Source organism: Pteronotus mesoamericanus, unplaced genomic scaffold (genome assembly GCF_021234165.1).
Source record: "Pteronotus mesoamericanus isolate MK-2021 breed Mesoamerican mustached bat unplaced genomic scaffold, CSHL_Meso_final scaffold_1066, whole genome shotgun sequence".
Classification (NCBI taxonomy): domain Eukaryota; kingdom Metazoa; phylum Chordata; class Mammalia; order Chiroptera; family Mormoopidae; genus Pteronotus; species Pteronotus mesoamericanus.
The window spans coordinates 3,491,827-3,514,027 of NW_026555299.1; the positions used below are offsets into that span (position 1 = coordinate 3,491,827).

Here is a 22,201-nt window from a genome sequence, read left to right on the forward strand (position 1 = left end):
GGGGCTCTGCACCGCACGGGGCCTCTGTGTGTGAAATCCCACCTACCTGGTGTGCTCTTCCTTACTCTCCACTGCCCGCTCGGAATGAACAACGGCTTTTCTCCTTTAGCTAGACTGTACATCCAAATCCATTCATTTACTCAGCATATGCATATGGAGACCCTATTAGGAACTAGGTCCTACTAATACAACAGTGGACAAAACAGACGAGGATGACCTGGGAGTGAGAGAGCCATGAGAATACCTGAGGGAAGGGCATGGTAGGCAGAAACGCTGATAAGTGATGGGCTCTGAGAAAGCAGCATGTCAGGAATATTCCAGCAACAGCAAAAATGCCAGTGTGGCTGGCAAACAGGAAAGAAGATGGGGAAGACCAGGAGATGAAGAGACACAGGATGGAGAGCCACGGCGAGGCATAAAGGGCCTTGCAGGCCACTGTAAGTACATGGGCTTTTGTTGAGCTACAAAGCCATTGGGAGGTTTTAGGCAAAGCACGGCACAGTCTGGTTATGTTCCAACAGAACCACTCTGCCTAAAGTGTTAGTGCAAACTACTAACAGCAAGACCGGGAGCAGGGAGAATGGCTAGAAGCCACCGCCAAGTCTAGGCAAGAGATGCTGACGAGGGAGGGACTGACGAAAGTGATGAGAGAAAAGAGCCAGCAGGATCTGCTAGCAGATTAGATATGCTGAGCAAGGGGCAGGGAGAACTCGACGGTGACGTATCCTTCATGGCATTTAGCGGAGTTTGTTATTATATTTGTATAAATTACTTTATTAAAATCTGAAGCTCCCGCCCCACACTAGACTAGTCCATAGGGATTGGAAACCACGCCTAGTTCCACTCACCAGCATATCCTGAGCATCTGGTGCATTGCTTAGCGCACACACACAGTTAGCACTTAATAAATATTTGTTAAATAAATACATGATTTCGACTGTACAGATGGGAAAACTGAAGCTCAAAAAAGATTAAAAGATTTGCCAAGATCACAAAGCCAGCCAGTAACACAGCTGGTTACCTGAACGCAGGCCTGCTGATGCCAAATCCAGAGCCCTTCCACCACTTCTCCGTAATTCAACTACCCAAGCAGATCTAGTTTCTCACAGAAATATCCTTCCAGACACAGCCCAGCGTCACTGCCTCTGTAAAGCCCTCGCCAGCTCCACGCCAGCCATGGTACCCGTCTCCTTCTCACTCTTCTCTGAGCACGCCCCACAGTGAGGGCTGCGTCTCATCCCAGTGTCTGGTCATTACTGGTTTACTTGTCCATCTTCCACCACCAGACCATATATGGGCTTCTTGGAGGTGAGGCTTGTCCTCGATCACCTTTGAATCCCCACACCTAACACAGTACCTGGCAAATAAAAGGCACTCAATAATGTTTTCGTGGACGTGTAAATGCCTGGAAGGGGCTCATCACTTTTCTAAGGTTAAAGAATTGCATACCGCCCTCTCCTGGCTGATTTAGGCTCCCTTCTCTGTTCTGGGTTTCCACTGCCCGCCCCGTGCATGCGTCTGTTATAGCACTTAAAGCACAATAGTATAATTGGTTTGTCTTCCTCAGTACATTCTAACCTCCTGAATAGCAGAGACTGTATTACTCACAGTAGGCTTTCCAATAATGTGAGGTGAATGAAAGAAAGAATGCACATGGGAGTGAATGCTACTTAAATCGTTCAGTATCTGGAGTGATCAGACTAGGATAGAAATTTCAAAAAAAAAAGCTGGCAGAAGAGAAGGCAATTAAGCATCTGAGACCATGTCAAGCCTGGGAAGTATATATGAAAGGAACTACTTTTCAATAATCTTTCACCTCCAAGTCCTAGGGAAATGAAATAACCCGAGACTTGCAGGCTATTCTGTTCAGTACAGCACTGGCAGCCGTAACCAGCAGAACCTCTGTTTGTCTGCCTGTACACGGGAATGTTCCTAGGCTTCCATCCACGCAGAGGCTCTCCTCCCCGAGCTGGTCACAGCGTGTAATTTCAGAGAAGACCCCAGAGTGGTGGTTCTCGACGGGGGTTGCAAATCATACGTGGGGAGCTTTAAAATTCTACATTCCTGAGGATAAAGCCCAGGAATTTTAAATAGCTCTCCAAGTAAGTATGCTCTGCAGTCTCTACAAACCACTGCTTTTGGACAAGAGTTGGTAAATGCTTTCTGTAAAGAGCCAGAGAGTAAATATTTTAGGCTTTGTGGGCCATATAATCTCTGTGGCAACTTCTCCATTCTGCCACTGTAGCACAAGAACAGTCATAGACAATATGTAAATAAAAGGGTAGGGCTGAGTTTCAATAAAACTTTATTTATAAAAACTGGCACTCTGCCATATTTGGCTCATAGGCCTCAGTTTGCCAACCTCTAGGCCAATGGACTAACTCTCCTGAAGTGAAGGACCGAAGAACAATCTACAGAACTAGTTCTCACTCCTAGGAATGCATCACAAGTACTCGGCAGCTACTAAAACCTAATACACACAGAACTGCTCCTGTAAAGCTTTCCAAAAGGTAACACCTACCTCTTCCAGTCAAGAACTTCAGAGAAAGGCAAAATGTAGGAGTCCGCAATGACGACTGGGACACAGCCAGCCCGTAGTACATCACTCAGTACGGCCTGGCCCAGCCGAGCTCCACGAAGGACCACGCAGAAAGTAGCCTCCTGCAGGGACAGAAGCAGGGAAGGGCGATTATGGGCCAGTTTGGCCAACCTGCTTACTCTGACCCCCGCAGACCATGAAGTTCTCCCCGAGGCTGAAGCCAAGCAATACTGAGGCATCCTGACCCAAAAATGCTAAAAGATATCCGCTCACACCGGTAAAACTTGAAAAGTTAACGGGTTGCAACATCTCACACTTCCGCCCTTCAGCACTACTTCAGTGCCTTCACTGCTGATATCCTGAAAATGTAAGCCCATGCCCACGTCTTCCTCTGGACAGTCAACAAGGTGACTTCCCACAGACCGGTCTCCTTCAGCTCTCGGGTTCTACATAAGTGCACCGTGGCACAGAGGCTGAACGTCGTACTTACCGCATAATAATAATTCTTTTACGAGGTATTCTCTTACCTCGTAATTATTTTGTCTGGGCATATCAGGCTCTCTAGAGGACCCCCTAAGGGGAAGGTATCAAATCTCATTTCATCTTTCTACTCCCCATAGCATCTAGCAACGTGCTTTGCATATAGAAGATAATTCATTTCATGAATGCAGTGCCTTTGAAAGCATGTTAAGACAGATACGTTCTTCTTAGAAAAAATAAATCAAACAAAATGCAAAATCTCAAAAGATTTCTCCCCCATTCACTCCCTCAATGTGGGGGACATTTGGGAAAATAAGAAATGCACAGGAGAAAAAGCGGTTGCAACAGATAAACCAAAATAAGGAAAGACTCTATCTATATAACATTCAGTTTCTCCCAGTTTTTGCCTCTTGAGGAAGAAAAAAATATTTTTTAAAAGACTATTTCATCTTTAAAACTAGAGAAAAGGAATGTTTAGGAAAAAAAGTGAAGAAATTCAATATGCCACACTCCTCTGGGGATGAATGAGAAAAGCAGCGAGAGTCGAAGAGGAGAATCAGTCACGGCGGCCGGAGGGGCAGGTGGACAGCCCGGCCGGCCCCGCGGCGGCGGCGTCCAGATGTGGACACACGTGCTGATAACCATTCTTCCTGTCTAGACAAAGGTTACTATAAATACTCGTGTTCACATCACCACTGTTATCAGTCAGACATTCCAGAGAAGATGCAGCGCTTTCTGAGAGAAAGTATTTTAACAATCTCAGCATGGGCCAATTCTCTTTGGAGATTTAAGGGGGGAAAAAAAAAATCATACCAGCTCCTTGATATTTCTCCTTGAACTAACCTGTCTGCATTTTAAATATGTAAGTGAGCAAAACTCAGTGTCTCCTTTCCTAGCCCCCACGCTCTTGGAATGTCAAATATCCTGCTTCTAAAACATCCCCAAAAGGACTGCTTCATCAGTGGTTATGAAAGTACTGCCCTTCCCATGATTTAAATATAGGACACGCCACTGGTAGGATGTGCTACGGGTGGCAAAACACCGAAGCACAGAACAATGACTAAAAATAAAAACCTACTGCTCCACAGGAAAGCTGAGAGGGGCCTTGTGGGGTAGCAAGTCAGAGGACACCAGCGGCCTCTTAAAAACTTTTCTCTGACTGGCTTATGAATACAGGGGTAAGAGCAAAATACATGGGCCTGCTTTGTCTATGTGGCTTCTTTGTAAATCTTTCGCATTTGCATTTTTGAAGCATAATGAGTACCTGAAATTAGTATGAACACTCATAGGCCAGGAAGCTTTGCAAAAACAATATGCCAGACATCACAAAGCAGCTGAGCGTCTACATATCCAGTAAAGAGCAATACTACAGTTCCTTCTCCCCTTGGGGAACTCTCCTAGTGGCAAGTGGAAACAGCTCCTATTAATTTCACTTGAGGAAGTGGCCTCCACCAAACCTTGAGAGGTAACGAACAGCACTCACCTGCAGCACCTGGGGGTAATCGAAGACCTGGTGCTGGTGGCAGCGCTTACGGACGGACAGGACGTCCTCGGAGAGGTTGGAGCACTTATCTAGCACTAACACTGACTCTCCGTGCTTGGCCTGCAGGGCTGCCAGCTCCTCTCGGTACTCGGGATGGAGGGCCATCTGAGACGACAGGAGGAAGTACCGCCGGGGGCTGTAAAGGAGCAAACAGGTGACAGAAAGCTGCAGCGAGTGTGTTAGTCAAGGTGAGACAAGCTTTGACATCACACCTACGGCAACAAGTGTTTCCTCACCAGCCTTCACATCTCTTGATTTGGGGGGAAATACTACTCCGTAGCATGGCTACATGTTCAAAATACTATATACTCTAAGAGAAAGGTACGACTCATTCACATGCTGACACATTGTGCAACACTTAAGAATTTTATTTGGAAAAGGTTCTTAGTTTTGAGAAAATGCTTACAATTTGCCAAGCTCAGAGAGCATGCTATAAATATATGTGTATGCTGACAAAGAGAAAAGCTCACTGATTGGTTGATTGATTGGAAGAAACATCAAAATGTTATCATTAGTTATATCTGATTCTCTGACCAGAAAAGGAACTGAGAGCTGGCAGCATCCTTCAAATAGGAAAAGAGGGAAACTTAATGGGCAGCACTGGTTGTAAAACCGAAAGAGATGAAAGACTGCTCCTGGCTGTTGAATGGCACCCTTACGCTGTGAAGGATAGAGCGCCCCATGGTGAGGGCCACCTGGGCATTAGGAAGACCAAACCCGTAAGTCAGAACACGTGAAAAAAAAATATCTTTACCAGAGGATGGCATCAGTCGTAACATCTGAATAGCAAGAATGCTTAAGAGAAAATGGAGTGAGGAAAGGATTCCTAAGTGTCTAGTGCCATTAAGACCTCCATAAGAGATAAAAATGAGAACACAAAGCTAGTAAGCCAGAAGTCAAGGGCAAAATTTGGAGGAGGCCAGATAGTAATCCCCTCCTAGAAGGCAAGGCTGCCAGAAAACAAAGAGGTTACAGAGCATGAGCACTAGAGAGGTTGAGAGGCCACTAGAAAAGAATGATATAAAGCAGGTTCCAGGAAGAAATGAAATACCCATCGCACCTAGAAGTAGTACTCATTTAAACCTACCTCTGACTAGTGCACACCAGGGAAAGTATGAGGGCTACACATCTCACAGGCTGGATGCTGATACAAGTCTATTCATAAGGAAGGACTAAGAACCCATATTCTGTGAACCATCTCTCTCCTCACCCTCCCCTCTTTCTCTCTCTCTTTCCTTACCTTGGAGAGAAAGGAAAGGTAATTGTTTTTATTTTTCTTTAGTTTTTTAGACTTATTTAGAGGTTTATACACCCAATGCCAAAGAACAATCACTCATTTTCTAACTGAGATCGTCTCCTTTTACTGAGCATTAAGCTTTAGGTCAATACACACAGAGGAATAAGCACTGGCCTAGCCAGCCAGATCAGCTAAGTAAACTCTAGAAAACACAGCAAAACATACCACAGCCAGATTGCTCATAAATCCTCAGAACCATTTCTCTCAGTAATTTCTTTGTACAACTGAACTAAAAGGAATGCGCATTTCTCACAGCAGTGAGCAAAGAAGGAATAAGCAGATTCCCTAGAACCTCACTCTCCAATAGCAATTAGCCACATCAGGCCATTTAATTAAAATTCATTAAACTCTGCCCTGGCTGGGGTGGCTCAGCGGGCTGGAGCATTGTCCCATAACCAAAGGGTGCTGGGTTCACTTCCCAGTCAGGGCACCTACACAGGTTGTGGGTTCAGTCCCCAGTGTGAGTACCTATGGGAGGCAGCCAATCAACGTTTCTCTCACGTAGATGATTCTGTCTCTCCCATTCTCTCTCTCTCCAAAAGCAATGAAAAAATGCCCTCGGGTGAGGGGGAAAAAAATTGTTTTAAAGAGTTATTTTATTACAAATCAGAAAACGTTTTATTTAGAAATTATAGTGAAAAGTTATGCATTGAGTTAAGGCTGAATGGCCTCTAAAGATCTTTCCAATTCCTACGACATTGGGACATGGTACGTGCTGGATGTTTCTGGAGCCTTCCTATTTAAGGAGAGCTGTCAGCATGAAACTGGCGCTCTCTGCCGTCTCCAGTAAGAACAGGCATGCTGGCATCCACGGGCTGTCCACGCAGGATGGCGCAGTGCGGGAGCCCCAGCAGGAAGGGGGCGCTCCTGCCTGATGAGACGGCCCACCTGCAGGGCTGGAGCCCTTCTGGGGTAAGACCTTCTACCTGGGGAAGAGCAGGGAGGCGGCCTGGCCCAGAGTACGGGAGCCCTGAAAGGGCGACTCAGGTGTCCGCGCTGTGGGCAGGGGAAGAACGCAGCAACCCAGCCAGGGATGCCGGAGACCAAGGGGGGTCAGGAGGGCATCGGGGAACCCCCAAGCAGTGTTCGAGCCTGGGCAGGCTGACAGGGGCGCCCCAGTTGGGGAGAGGGGGAGGGCAATGGTAATACTACCCAAGTGTGGGGTGTTGGAACCCAAAACGGGGGAGGAGGGTGTCTATGCTCGGGCGTGGCCAGTGGAGGCCTGCGGGCGGGGGCGGGGGGCGGTGGGGGGGACGGACCAGCAGCGGGAGCTCAGTGCTGGAGGGGAGGTGCTGGAGTCTGTATGAGGGTAAAGAGGGTATCTGTGCAGTGAGGGGAGGGACAGTGGCAGCAATGGAATTTGGGCCACGTGCAAGAGGGTTGATCACATAAATAAAGGTATTGCGGAAAATGGGAGCCAGGCTTCTCACTGTCAAGAGCAGGGAGGTACAAATATAAAACTGGAAATACCAACAGAAATACATGGATTTCAATACGCATACATTTAAAGGAGAGATTCATCTCCATCAATATAGAACTAAATACAGATGTTAATGTGTGGTGCTCAAGGAAACTCTCAAGTAACAAAAAAAACCAAAAGACCGTGGGTTAGACTTCACAGTTAAGAAACAAAGTTCCATTTCAGAGAGGCAGTCACCGGGACCGCTGGGACCGCTGGGTCCCCACTCCACCGCTACTCCATTTTCAGCATTCATGTGCACATGCAAACAACAGTCTGGAAATGTTCCCCCTGCTTCATGCTGGTTCTCGCTGACCTGACAGATGGTTGATGGAGTACGCCCATTTTAGCTTTAAGCAAACAAAATGTTCAGGTGGAATTTGTTTTTCTTTTCAGGACTAGCTATGACTTTCATGTTTCCTCCCAGCAGTGCCGATATCTAAGTTTGAGTAAAATCATGCTGAGAATTTGAAGTCTCCCTCAATAGTGACAGTTGTAAACTCCCAATTTAGTTCCTCTTAGAGAGAAAATGACAAGAATTCCAGCTGAGGCCAAGCACAGCTGTGAGAAGCAGCTATCAATAGCAACAACCCTCAGCTTCCCATTGAAAAAATAGAGAGATTTAAAATAAAAATAAAAAACAACGCTCTCGCTACTCTATATAGCCCTCAAGAGATGTGGGAATTCCCTTAAAAAGCAACTCTCACAAAGAGCAACAAATCCCAAATGCTGCCAGGAGGTCACCCGCCCTGCCTCCTCCCGAGTCCCTGGAAAGGATGGAGTCTGAGCCTGTCTTTGACTGATTTTTTTCTTTTCTGACTTTTTTTTTTTTTTTTTTTTTTTGAGGTTGGGGCGAAGGGGTCTGAGGTTGTTTATAAAAGAAACCACAGCTGCAGGGTCAAACTGTTGGGTTCCGATGCTGAAATCCACCCACTGGCCAGCAGAGGGAGGACTGCGCCCCCAGTGCAGGCTTGAGCTTCCTGCTGCTGCCCTTGAGGCGCAGTGTGTTGGTGCCTAGTTAGTGAACTGCAGAACATCAGAAACTCACTGAGACCTTAAGTGACCTAGTTAAAGGTCTTCATGTCAGTCTAATTATACACACTACGTAGATAGATTCACTAAGAAAAATTGCCAATACAGCCATTGAAGTCTTTGAAACGAATTATTTAAAAATAATTTTTACTGTTCCGAGTAATTTGTTGTTTTTACAATGTTTTAACTTGTTACATCAAAATTTTATTTCTTAATTAAATTGTATTTGATTGTTTATGCTATTACAGCTGTCCCAATTTTTCCCCATTGCCCCCCCCCCACCCAGCACCTCCCCACTCCCTCAGGCAGTCCCCGCACCGCTGTCCATGTCCGTGGGTCACGGGTATATGCTCTTGGGCCGCTATATCCCCCATGCTGTTCTTCTCATCCCCATGACTATTCTGTAACAACCAATTTGTAGTTCTTAATTCCTGCACCTATTTTGTCTATCCCTCCCATCTGGCAACCATCAAAGTGTCTCTGTATCTATAATTCTGCTCTGATAGATGTGTATTTACTGCCATTTTATTGTTCATAGTTCTGATCTTCTTTTTCTTCTTAAAGAAGATCCTTGAACATTTCATATAATCCTGGCTTGGTGATGATGAACTCCTTTAGCTTCTTATCTGGGAAGCTCTTTATTTCCCTGTCCTTTAATTCTAAATGACATCTTTGCTGGGTAGAGTAATCTTATTTATAGGTCCTCTCTTGCTTTTCATCACTTTGAATACTTCTTGCCAGTCCCTCCTAGCCTGCCAAGTTTCTTTTGAGAAATCAGCTGACAGTCTTATGGGAGCTCCCTTGTACGCAACTGACTGCTTTTCTCTTGCTGCTTTTAAGATTCTCTTTGTCTTTAACCTTTGGCATTTTAATTATAATGTGTCTTGGTGTGGTCCTCTTCGGGTTCATCTTGTTTGGGACTCTCTTTGGTATGTTTTCTGTCCTGGATTAAGTCTGAAGGGAATTAAGAGTCATAAAACAGTATAAGAGAGCTAAACTGCACTAGCGAGATTAGACGATACAGAGGGCTTAGTTCAAGCAGTCTTTGGAAAGGCCGAGGCCCCAAGATGGCCAAGCTGACCCGGCAGCCCTGATCCTCACCAGCTCACTCTCTGCCTCGCCCAGGCTTTCTCAACTGCACTCTGCCGACACTGGGGTCCAATAATTCTTTGGTGTGGGAGCTGCCCTGAGCAGATGCCGGGAGCATCCTATGCGGAACCGAGTTAGCACAGCAGTCCTGACTGTTCTCCTTGGAAAGGCTGGCCCTTGGCTAGTGCTCGGGAACTTCAGTTTGGGAGACTTCCCACCATCCCCAGAACTGATAAGAACTGTGCCCACACTGTTTGAACAAACAGTGCGGTTTACACTGAACACCTGCTTTCCTTCTGGGAGTCCGGAATCTGGGCACATGCCAAGCACTGACTGCCCATATAAAAAGCCTGGGCGCCGAGTTTTTAATGAGCATTCCCGTGAGCAACATTTCAAATATACTGTCACAACTTGTTGCTGGGGGAATGGAGCCCATCCTGTGCAACAACACTGGGAGGGGTCCCCTGGAGGCCTGCACTTGTTTCCCTGGACTTCGCCCCATGTACCTTTTCCCTTTGCTGACTATGTTTTGTATCCTCTTACTGTAATAAATCATAGCCTTGGTACCACTATATGCTGACTACTATGAGTCCTTCTGGCAAACCCCTGAAATTGGGGCTGGTCTTGGGGACCTGGACACACACGCCTTCAGCCATAACAGTAAAACAAGCCTCCATGTGTTGCCTAATGTTCCCAGGGGGACAAAGTCAGCCTAGTCATTCTTGGTCCAAACAGGTCTTCAGTAAAGGTTTGGGTTAAACTGAAGTGAATTAACTGAATTAAACAATTTCCAGAAGAACTTCAGGAAAAATAAAGCAAAGGATTAAATTTAAAAAAAAAACCTTTCAAAAATCACACAGCTCACTTAAATTTAATGAGCTTTTTAATTATTTTAAATTAAATTAAATTACACAGCTCAAAGAAACAGAAAGAGGAGTAAACTTTTTTCAAGGTTAACTGATTTTTCTCCCCTTCATTATAGTTATTCATATCTAGTTCTACATGAATATGCCAAATTAAAACACCAGATACATGACAGAAACTAGTACCACCCCAAAGGGTACAAGCTATACTAACATAGAATATCCTTTCTCAATTTATGGGTGCAGAGTGACAGCTAATAGGTATTGGATTTATTCTGGGGGTGATGAAAATGTTCTAGAATTAGATAGAAACCACTGAATTGAATCAAATCAGCCCGTTGTACACCTGAAGCTTGAGTGCTACACTAGTGTAGTGTTATATGTCAATTATACCTCGATTTTTAAAAATTCACTGAATGGTACATGTTAAAAGAGTGAATTTTATGGTATATAAATGATCTCAATTAAAAAAATAAAATAAATTAAGTCAACTCTGGAAGTCCACTAACAGAAATATCCAGAAAGTTGACCTAAGAAACAAGTCCATGAATGATCCTACTTTCTTTACACTTCTTTGAATTTGCATAAGGGTAGAGTAAAAGATGTTTCAGTCTCACCTGGGCTTTTTTATATAGTCTAAAATTAGTTCCATAATTTTGTTGTAGATCACATGATAGAACACACACACACACACGAGAGAAACATCTTCACTCTGGAAAAGTTCCCTTCACAAAGAATCCATAAAGGCTTCCAAAGGGAAGTTTGGGATGCTTTGAGAATGATTCCTGTGTTCTCAAATTACTGCCTTAAGACTCATTTCTAAGCCCAAATGCTATATGTAGGCTGTTAAATCTCACCCAGTATGATATTTCTAGAGGGCAATATACAAATGAGTCACCTTCATACAGGAGCACCTGGCACACGAGTAAAGAATTATCGTCATGTTTGTTTAAAGTTCACTGACAGGCTCACCAAGTTGAATGAGCACAACTTAAACAGACTACAGCAAAAAGTGGGAGATAAAATGCCCCATACTTCCATGCTGTCAGCTCTTTCCATTTACTCACATGTCAAAAATGTGAGCCAATCATGTGCCAGGCACAAAGGACATGGCAGCTAAAAAACAGACCTGGCACCAGCTTCACTGCCCCTACAAAATCCAAAATCCAAAGGAGAGGCTTTGAGCAAGTCATTACAACAGGGCACAGTGAATGCTACACCAGCATAGGGCAGGCTTGTGATGGGCGCAGAAAGCAGAAGAGCCATTCCAGAGGCTAAGGAAGCGCCCCTCCAGTAAGAGGTATTCAAGGTGAAACCTAAAGAGCAAGGAGATCATTAGTCTGATGAAAAGGAGAAGAAAGATTTCCAGACAATATGGAGAGCAAAACTGAGAGCAAAGCCTGTTCTAAGAACTACATTAGAAAAAGAAAAGCTAGAGATGGAGACAGTGGTCCTGTGACAGAGGGACCTGAAAGACATTTCAAGGAGTCTGGGCTTTATCCTAAGGTCCATGTGAGGCCAACAGTCAGACTGGAGGGCAGCCAGGCTGGAAGAAGGGAAACCAAATAGGAGGCCATTTCAGCAACAGGGAGCAATGACAGTAACCTAGCGTATGGTGGGGACAGGGGAGGTGGAAAAGTAAACAGCGCTAAGAAATATTTAGGATGTAGAATCAGTGAGACTTAATCTCTTGGTATAAAAGGGAGAGGAAGGCGTTAGGGACACCACATAGATTCCGATTTGGAAAGCCTGGTAGATAGCAGTGTACATTTACTGAGAGAACACGAGGAATAGACAGGAGTGGGGTCGGGTGGAAAACACGGCCTCAAGGACCCCGTGCTATAATCGATGCTTTGATTGCTGTGACACTCTCCAGGCTGAAGGTAGTTGGCACCTCTCTGCACCCCTGGCTGAGCCGGATGCACCTTACCCTGGCCCTTTCTCGGGGAGGTCCACCTCAGCTGACAGCGGGCTGTAGACAGGAATGCTGACGTCGTAGCCTTGCCGGTAGGTCCACGTAGAAAAGCCACCACCAGCCAATAGAGCCCTGAAAGCAAACAATTTTGTCAAACAGTAAGAAAGAAGGTCTTCACTCTGGTAAGTTCTGTAGAAAGGGACAGGAGGGTGGTTACATCCTCACTGAACGTCATGGATAGGTTCTGTGACTTTAAGCAAAATGACACACAACAACAAAATCAATTTTACCACAGGCCAATTGATAAAAACAAGAGTTAAGCGCCTGTGCATCTCATCAGTGTTACAAGGAAATGAAGGTGAACAAATGACATTACCCAAGGACCTGCTGTAATTGAGTCTTACTATCAACAGCAGCTAATGATTCCTAAGTCATTTTTCCATAAAGACACTGTGCTAAGTGTCTGACATCCCATCTCCTGGGCATCAGGTGCATTTTATCCCTGAGTTACCAGCCTTCCTCCAGAGTCCTAAGCAGTCTTTCCTTACCTTCCATTTTTTAAAAACATCACAGCCCTGAGGATACCATCTGAATAGCCCCGCTACTACCTTATTCAGAGCCCACTCGCCTCTCCCGAAGTCATACCCTGGGCTTACATACAGTCACAGCAACAGGAAGAACACCAGGTCTGCAAAGAAGACTGGCTGGGGCAGTTCCTTGCCTACTCACTGACCAGAATCTCAGGAGACAACGGGCACAGAGAGCAGCTGCGGCATCTCACGCTGCATGCGCTCCAGCTTCCCTCCAACCCCTGCCCCACGCATGACGCAGGCGGCCTCTCCCAGCAATCACCACCCATTCGTTACTCAGTCGCGTTTACCCAATTCCCTACACAGGAAGCAGAACCTGGAGTTGGACATTTAGTGCTTCTCTTCCAGTTTGCACGCACTAGCTTTTATTCGCAATTAGAAAGCTGTGAACACACTGTTTTAATTGGATCCAGCAAGCAGTAGAATGACACTTCATCAGAGAAAGGAAGCAGGTGTCTGTCACACCCACTTTCACTGTTCTTCTGTCTTTGGGATCCCCAAGCCATCAAAATCACTCCTGGGGCAAAGTTTTGCCAGCCCCACGCACTACATAGTCTAAGCCTAAATGTCTGCACTGAGAAACCACATTTTTTGCAATATTGACTGCTACCAATCCCCTCTCTGCCCTGATGACAGCGCACATTCTCTTCTAACATGGCCAGTTAAAGTTCAAAGATTTTCAAACCACCCCTGGAAATCCCAAGCTGTTTGTTTAAGCTTTCTGAAACCAAGAATTGGTTATGAGGTAATGTGCAGGCTAAAAAAAAAATCTCTCCAGCTGCCAGTCTACTCTGTAAAACTCAATGACTATTCTTAACACCAACATACGGTCTTATTTTTCCTGATTAGCATTCAGCAGTGAGTGCATCCAACATGAATCTGGGCAGATTCCACGGCCATGATGGCAAGCAGACGGGCCGGGCCCCCATGGCCTCTGTGCAGCGAAGCAAACCCAGACCCGATGTGCAGGCGGTGGGCCGTCTAGGGGTGCCAGGGGGGTGGGTGGTCAGGTAACTACACCACAGCCCCGGGGGCAGGCGAGGGGAGTGCGTAAGCGCAGAGAAAGGGAGCCGGCGTACGCCACACCGACTTTTACTGTTCCTCTATCCCTGTGGCCCCCGACCTAACTCTGTTCCTGGGGGGTAAGTTAGGGGTTACGCCCCGGTAGTAGAAAAGCGTGCAATCCAAAGCATGTCTTATGTCACAGATCATACACGTGTGATCTCCATTCGTCATCTCGGAAAGAGCCACGACTGCCATTAGTCACACAGACCTCACACCAGCCCTGTTGTTGACAAGACTTCAACTTTAAGTCACTGTATCTTCTTCTGCCAATGTTTCCATAACATTATAATGGAGAAAATATTGTAAGCATCCTTTGCTTTAAAAAACACATGTTTTACATTGACTGAAGAATGAATTTTGGAGAAGCACATTCTGTTTTCCCATTATGTATCCCAAAATCTGAGATCAGTTCCAAAGCTGCAAGAGGGTGGGTAGAAAACTCGCAGCTAAAAAAGTAGTAATATGATGATCAGACTCATGCCAGGCTAAGCGTTAAATCACTCAAAGTGTCCTCTGGCATTTTGAGCGCTTTCCACGACTTCCTGACTCTAGTTCCTCTCCTCTGTCACTGAACCCTCCCCACAGGCTCTTGTACTCATGGTGCCTAGTCCAGGTCTTTCCTCAGATGTTCTCCTAGGTCTCTTCCTCCTTTCTGAGTATTCATAGTGTCTAAACACAGTTCCTCTCCAAGCTTACCCCTTGCTTTCTTTTAAATCATGCACACAATCAGGCCTGCAAACTCCTCAAATATAAAGCTTCAGGTTTTGCCAAAAGAAAAAAAAAAATGCTGACCAACTCTATTGGTCATACGGGGTAGGGCAAAAGTAAGATCACAGCTATGAGTATGTGGAGCACAGTTTACTTATTCCTGTATTATTATTTATTAATTATTGTATTATTTTCTATGTGAACAACTGTAAACCTACTTCTTCTGCCCCACTCTGTATTTATTTATGAAATCAAACAAACTGTAAAAAATGCCTATGAGATTGGTAAATTTGAACAGTGGCTAGATATTCAGTGAATATTTGGTCACATTAAAGAATTACTGTTAATTTTTTAGGTACAATAATAGTATTATAGTTAGGTTTTTCAAAAAGCCCTCATGCAAATTCAAATGGAAATATTTACAAATGTAATGTTGTAACATCCGGGGTTTCCTTTCAAGGGTATCTGACCTTTGGGCGTCTCTGGGCCACGCTAGAAGAAAAAGAGTTGTCTTAGGCCACACATTAAATATACAAACACTAACAAAAGCTGATGAGCAAAACAAACAAAAAAAAAGATGTTAAGTAAATTTACAATTTTGTATTGCGCCACATTCATAGCCATCCTGGGCCACCTGCGGCCCACGGGCCACAGGGCGGACACCCCGTTAGCCGAGCTGAGCAGGAGTACAGCTGGAGGGGGCCGGCCTCGGGCCGGGGATCCCTGACGCCGGACGGGCTCCGTGGTATTCACTACCAGCATTTCTTCTTTTAAACAGGTTGACAATTTTCCATAACATGTTTAAAATAATAAATACACACCCACCCAGAGGAGAAATTGGTGAGAGGTATGTGCAAAGAAAGACTAATAAAAACCCAAGATAGTAATGTTACAGAACATATCTGAGAAAACAAAGATCAGTAAAGTAAGCATTGAAACAGTATAATATGCTCCCAACTAAGTTAAAATTTTAATATATATATATCTTTGTGCGTATGTATATATTTAGTGCATAACCCACAGAAAAATACCTAGTATTTAAGAACAGTGATTACCTTTCAGTTAGCGGGTGAAAAGAGAGGAGGGTTTGAAAGCATATTTTTATATTTTATTCTTTATACACTTGCATATGGTTCCAACCTTGTACAAAGAAAGTACACGTGTATCATATGTATGACTTTTGAAAACTGAAATAGAAATAAAAACAGATTGAAGCAGCATAAAAGACATTCGCTGAACAGACATTCCCTTCAGTCCTGGCCCTTCCATTTCCCCAAAGCAATGTAAGTCTATGGCACCGCACCTGCGACTTCACTCTGTAGGAGCTCTCAGGAGCGATCTAATCTAGCCCGTCTATTTTCTAGTTTCCAAACAATCTGGCATGTAGCTACTGCTGAAACCATTCTATATTCATGGTTCTTCCCTCCTCTGAATCCAGGAATAAGAACAAAGAATACGAAAAATTAACAAACCAATCTATTCCTCACCCGCACCACAGGACCACCTAGGTTTCAGAATGAATTTCCCACACGCAAAGACAGAGAAGGGACTATATGGTGATTCATTACTTGCCACAGGATTGCTTCTAATCACTTGCAAAAATACGTGCATTGGAGAAATAATTTAACCTTCCTGATCCTTAACACCTAAAAACCAGCAAGAACTTAAACTTTCTCCTCACTGCTTTACACTTCCCTGCAGAGAAATGAAACCCCATTTAACATGTGCACTTGATAAAAACAAAATCCTTCTCCTATGCAGATACATATACCAAAATGTCAGCAAAAAGCTAAATGTCTCCAACAGAAATACGCCCGTCTCCAAACAAACCCGGAACAGCAGGTGAAGACATTGCATTCCTAACAGCTCTTTTCCTTCCCCTCTCTATTCTCTGAAGTATCTCCCTTTCCCAGAACAACCAAATCCATAAAACAGTAGCCCACTCAGGGATGCTGGGGCTGGGCGCCAGAGCAGGGATCGCTTTGGGCTTCGCCAGTTCTATAGAGTTTGTGTAGCATGACTGCCCTCTGTCGTCTAAAGTGGTTTCTACGTCAAACTTGAGGAGTGGTCCTTGCGTATGTCTCTCCTAGTGATAACTGTATTTCCAGATAGAAACACAACACTGACTCAAGATAATACTTAAAGTAAAGAGGGCTTAGATTTAATGATCTGGGGAAAAGTAGCACTAAGTGTGGATTTTCATAAATGACAAGGTAGCCTCTAACAAATTGAAAACACAGCTGGCCTTGGGCTGTTGACTCACCTTTTCCAGTAACAATGATTTTAAGAGTTAACATCGATTCCAATAAAACTGGTTATAAATGAGTTCATGCATAAACTTGTAACAATCCTAACCTTTGACTATTGCCCAGGACTCTTATTTTGGGCCCAAGCTTTGTGCTCTCCTCAGTCTTGAACCTAGTACCAGGACAGGAGCCTTAAGCGGCACCTCCTCCCTGAGGTTCCCAGGATGCCTCCAGCCAAAGTGGGTCAGTTCATGTACAAAAGGGCTGATACACATACTAAATGAACTCAAAATCATAGCCATGTAATCTTGGCCACCCCACACCACACCTGCCTCTTCAGAAGGTTCATTAGGAAGGAAGAAAAAAAGGAAGGCAGGGAGAGGGGAGGGGAGGGAGAAAAAAAGGAAGAAAGGCAAAAACCCCACTGACTAAAACAATGGAGAGAAAATGATCATCGGAGTGGCCTCCTTTCCCGACGTTACAGACTCTGGGCGCCACTCACACCCGGCCCTCTTCCCCCCGTAAGCTGTGGCTCTACTTCTGGCAAGGGCTCACACACTCAGAGGGAGGTGACGCAAGCCAGTCAGGAGCCAGACCTTAGTGGGTGGGGCTGCTGCGCGCAGAAGAGCATAACCCAGATTAAGGAAAAAAGGACAATTTTTTCAGATGCTATGCGAGAACATAAGCTGTGATTGGTTCTCCACGACAGACTTCAATAAGCAGGGCTCGATAATTCTATTGCTTGAGGAGGAAAATTCCTAGGGCAATTTTTAATTTAACAAACAACGCTGATTACACAGTATGTCCCAGTAGGCTTAGAAATAAGATTTCACCTGAACAAAAGAGTCTTACATTTACTTAACCCTCAGACACCCATCACAGTGACAGCTCCAAATACACCTACCTGTCTCTGGGGACATCCAGGGCTGTGTTATAATCTGGGGGACCTCCAGGCAACATGTTAAACAGCAGGTGGTTTGTACCTCGATCCCACCTATTAAGAAATTAAACATGTAGGAGAATTCATCACGTCGATGATGAAGAAACAAAAACAAGAATCAGTTACTGGATGACAAGTTGCAAGGATCCCAGCCTGAAATCGGGCCACCTGTGAGGCTTGCAAAGTGAGCTTCTAGGAACACAGCAACACGTCACGCATTAGCTTGGAGCCTCGAAAGGAAAAAATGGGTGGCTGTGTACCCCAAGCCTGTCCACTGCAGAGCTGCTTATGATAATGAACACCTGAAAACTCTCTGAATGTGTACTACTTGGTTAAAGAAACAAAAAATAAATACGTTATAGAACACATGCAAAATGGAATGCTATCCAGTACAGCCCTAAAAAATTACACAGTAAAAGAAAATGAAATAATTTGGAAATATATTCATGAGATATTTAAGGGGAAAAGGTAGCAAAACAGTGGGTAGCATGCAATCCCATTCTTGACAAAAATCCATATGCATATATTCATATACAAAAATGATGGAAATGTAACATCAAAACATTAATAATGACTATCTCTTAGAAACAAGATTATGGAACAAGTCTTACACTCTTCCTTTTTTTACCTGTGTTTTCAGACCTTTTACACTGAACATTTATTTGTGAGTAATAAAGAGGTGGGGCAAAGTATTTAAAGGTAAAAGAAGAAGTATGGGAAGACGAGCCATCCTGAGTTTGTAAACCCTCAGAGGCCGAGAGCCCAGAGCAGCGACCCTGAAAGCAGACGGCTGCTTCCCACTGGGAGAAGCCAGCTGCCTAGGGCACTGGCCTCATGCTACAAGCCCGTGGCCCCTCCACACCCGCTCTCATGAGAAAAGAAAGAGCAGCTGGGTGTCAGCTCGAGAGGAGAAACATTCCTCTCCCTCTCCTTCCCCTTCGATCCCTGAAGCATGTGGTTCCAGTCTGTAAAAGTGCTAGATACCTAGAGAGCTGGGCCAGTGCTTGCGCTGTCTCCTTAATGCGGAGCGTGTTCTGGTTCAGCACATCGATGGACGGGACAAAGAGGCAGGCCCGGGTGATGTCGTCAGTGTAGTAGTCGCTGTCTGAGATGGCCGTGAGCAGTTCATTATACTCCCGGGAGATGGTGTCGCTGACTGGGATGCCCGAGTCGTCCACGTACTTCTTCAGGGAATAGATATACACCTTGATTTTGTTCTTTGGGTTGAAGCCACAGCGGTAGACATCAAAACACGTGTGCATCCTGCAACTGAGATCGCCCCGCTCGGGGATGGGACTATCGGCCGGCAGCCTGACGACTGGCACGTCTCGGACACTGCGCTTCTCCAGGCTCCAGTCGTTTGAGGGCTCGATGGAATGAGGCCAGAACTGAAACACGCCAGTGGCGATGAGGCCCAGGAGGACGACGGAGAAGAGGGTGATGTAGTAGATTCGGTGCTTGGTCTTCATTCTTGGGATGAGGGCGGGACCCCGGATATTGTACTTGACCGACGCGCACATAATGACACAGACAGCCTCTTCCTCACGCTCCTGGTTACCAGGCGGAGAAAGGAGAAAAACGAAGTATTTAGGGTGACAAATGACAGTTGAAAGGACTGTTTAACTTTTAATATGCCTGTGTGTTCCCTTAAGTGGTTTGATGAAATAATGAAAAGGAATTTTGATCCTTCTTTGTATATATGAATATATGCTATATAATACCCTTACTATTTAATCCTACATACACTACTTAATATAAATATTAATATTTAATATAAAACTTTAACTATATCCTATACACATATACTCACTGAAAGCGTAAGCCGGTAAATGTGTGGGCCTAGGAAGAGGGGCGCGGACCAAGGAGGAAAAGTCAAAGGTGGAACAGCTAGACTGCTGCTTCACTGTGCTTTTAAATCCTGCCTAACATAAACTGCCGCTGCCTCTGAACAAACTGATGCTTGGTTATTCTAAAGTCTGTTTTCATTCATTTAGTCACTCAACCCTCTACTGAGCAACTACCACGAAGGAAACAAAGAAAAAAGCAGAGACCCCACCTTACAGGAGCTTACGTTCTAGTAAGGGAGACAAGACAAACAAAACTGTAACAAAATGTAAAATACCCGAAATACCACTAGAAAAATATCAAAAAGTAGCAAGGGTATTAGAGAAGAAAAGATTAGTCTTGAATCTTTAGTCCTGCAGGGTAGCTCAGCTGGTTACAGCATCATCCCTATATGTCAAGGTCGTGGGTGGTTCAATGCCCAGTCAGGGCACATCCAAGAGGCAACCAGTGGGTGCCTACGTAGGTGGGACAACAAACCAAAATTTCTCTGCTTCTCTCTCATCAATAAATTTTTAAAAAATTTTAAAGAACTACTTTTAAAAATTCTTTAATCTTTAAAACATACATTGATGTTTTATAACGAGAGCAGTTTTGACACATTTACATGGAAGGAAGGAATAATGAAAGGAATGTGGAAGGAGGGAAAGAGGGAAGAGGGAGGGAAGGAGAAAAGGAGGGAAGGAACAACAGGTCCATGTGGTGCATCAATTTACAAAGACTGATGCCAACAATTCTCACTAGTGATGTGCACGCCACTTTTCCAATCAAAAGGTGGAATCTACTTTCCTTCCCACTGAATCTGGGCTGGTCCTGTGATCCGCTTTGACCAAGACAATGCGTCAGAAGTGACATTCTAGGGCTTTTAAGTCCCAGCCTTAAGAGGCCCTGCAGGTGCGGCTTTTGTCCCCTGGGAACCCAGCTGTCCCGCCGTAAGGAAGCGGAGCTCCCAGTGGAAGGCAACCCCAGAAAGACCCCAACGGAAATACTATGCCGTGCAGACATGGGCCATCCCACCAAGCTCTACACACACTGCACAATCTTCAGCAAATACATGACTGTTATTGTTGTTTTTAAGCTACTAAGTACCGGATTGGCTTGTTACTCAACCAACAGCTAAATGAAACAGCCTATAATAAGCTTCACTGACTGATAAAAAGGAAATTCTTAGTCCTCAGCTGAAAGCACAGAGTTCCCCTGTGGATCACCATTTAAGATCCTTACCAAACACACCTCTCCTATCTGACGCCGGGAGGTTAGCAAGGCACCCTGGAGTGTGTCTGCACGTACCTCACAGCTTCCATGTTACTGCAACAAACTGCTTTGGCTTCCACCTGTTGAAGTCCCAACGACAAAATGGTCTCATTCTACTCACTAATCTTTCAGAGAAGTTATTATTATAAAGGGAAATAGCTGAAAAGCTCATAGACTATCTCAGGGTTTATCAACCATTTTCACTTTGGCTAAACAGAGTTCTCCCCAGTTGCTGCCCACACCGTGAAACTTCCTAGCAGACCTGACCGTTGCAATCATTATCAGCTTTTTGGGTAAAATGTGCTGAAAAGTCATGAATGATTTCCACTTGTACCTCTCTGAGACCACGAACTGGAACACAGTAAGTTTGCCTGTCACAGACTAACATATGAAAGCTCACACCTTTTAAGCCTAAAGATTATCATCTTTGGGGTATATACATCAGCCATTCGATATATGTTCATTGATCCTATGACAAATATGCCAGCATGAGAGCTACTGCACTTCTTCTGTCATTCTAACAACCAACAGGACGTTCCCAGCCTGCCCTGTCACGCCCCCTGCGGCCTCCCAACCCCGACAGCTTTCCCGGCCCCTTAGGTATCCCCTCCTAGACCAGTGACTACAGGCCTGCGGGACAAAGGCACGCGAGGAGCTGCATCGCAGCCCGCTGCTCCCAGTCAGAACTTCCCAACAGGCTCTCGGGTCTGTTTAGATCCTGACTCAGTGGTTCTCCGACACGCAAAGGCTGAGACTCGCACGGGAGGCTGGTCCTTGGCCCTGGCACCGGAGGTCTGTATCGGTCGGCCGAAAATAGGGTCATGACACCTGTCATTTCAGCAGGTTCCTCAGATATTTATTTTCTGCAACGAGGTTTAAAATCTTCACTAAAATTAGTGGCTTTCAAACTCTTGGGTTGTTTTTTTTTTTTAACTAAAAGCTACAATAAGAAACATATTTTATGTTGTGACTCCATACAGACACAGATGTGTGTGTATGTACATGTATGTATTTAAAAATTTCACAAAACAATGTTTAACCTTAGTACACAGTACTAGCTATAGAACATTTGGTGAACATTGTATCTTTCTATTCTGTTATTCTATTGTTTTTAAAAAAATTCTAGCTACAACCTATTAGATTAATTATACCACCCAACAAAGGGTCACCCAAGTCTGAAAAACACTATTCTCGCATGCTAACAAAACTTGGGGTTAAGGAAACAAAAGTGTTCACATATGAGCTTTACAAATTTTCATGATTTGATGATTTGCAGATTAACTATAAAAGACATTATTGCAACAAAATAAACCCAAAGATAATAGGAGAAAATAAGTAA

At 44.7% G+C, this 22,201-nt stretch overlaps 1 protein-coding gene across 2 annotated transcripts in view; it reads right to left on the minus strand.

Moving 5' to 3' along the window:
• Positions 1 to 22,201, minus strand: part of EXT2 (exostosin glycosyltransferase 2) — a 134,610-nt gene that overhangs the window by 103,880 nt on the left and 8,529 nt on the right. For both annotated transcript variants that reach the window (XM_054587121.1, XM_054587122.1), the window contains exons 2-6: positions 18,751 to 19,316; positions 17,731 to 17,820; positions 12,233 to 12,349; positions 4,503 to 4,698; positions 2,522 to 2,661 (exon numbers count right to left, since the gene is read on the minus strand). In XM_054587121.1, the coding sequence (XP_054443096.1) occupies positions 2,522 to 2,661; positions 4,503 to 4,698; positions 12,233 to 12,349; positions 17,731 to 17,820; positions 18,751 to 19,286 (1,079 nt within the window). In that variant the 5' untranslated portion in view covers positions 19,287 to 19,316. The remainder of the gene's footprint in view (positions 1 to 2,521; positions 2,662 to 4,502; positions 4,699 to 12,232; positions 12,350 to 17,730; positions 17,821 to 18,750; positions 19,317 to 22,201) is intronic.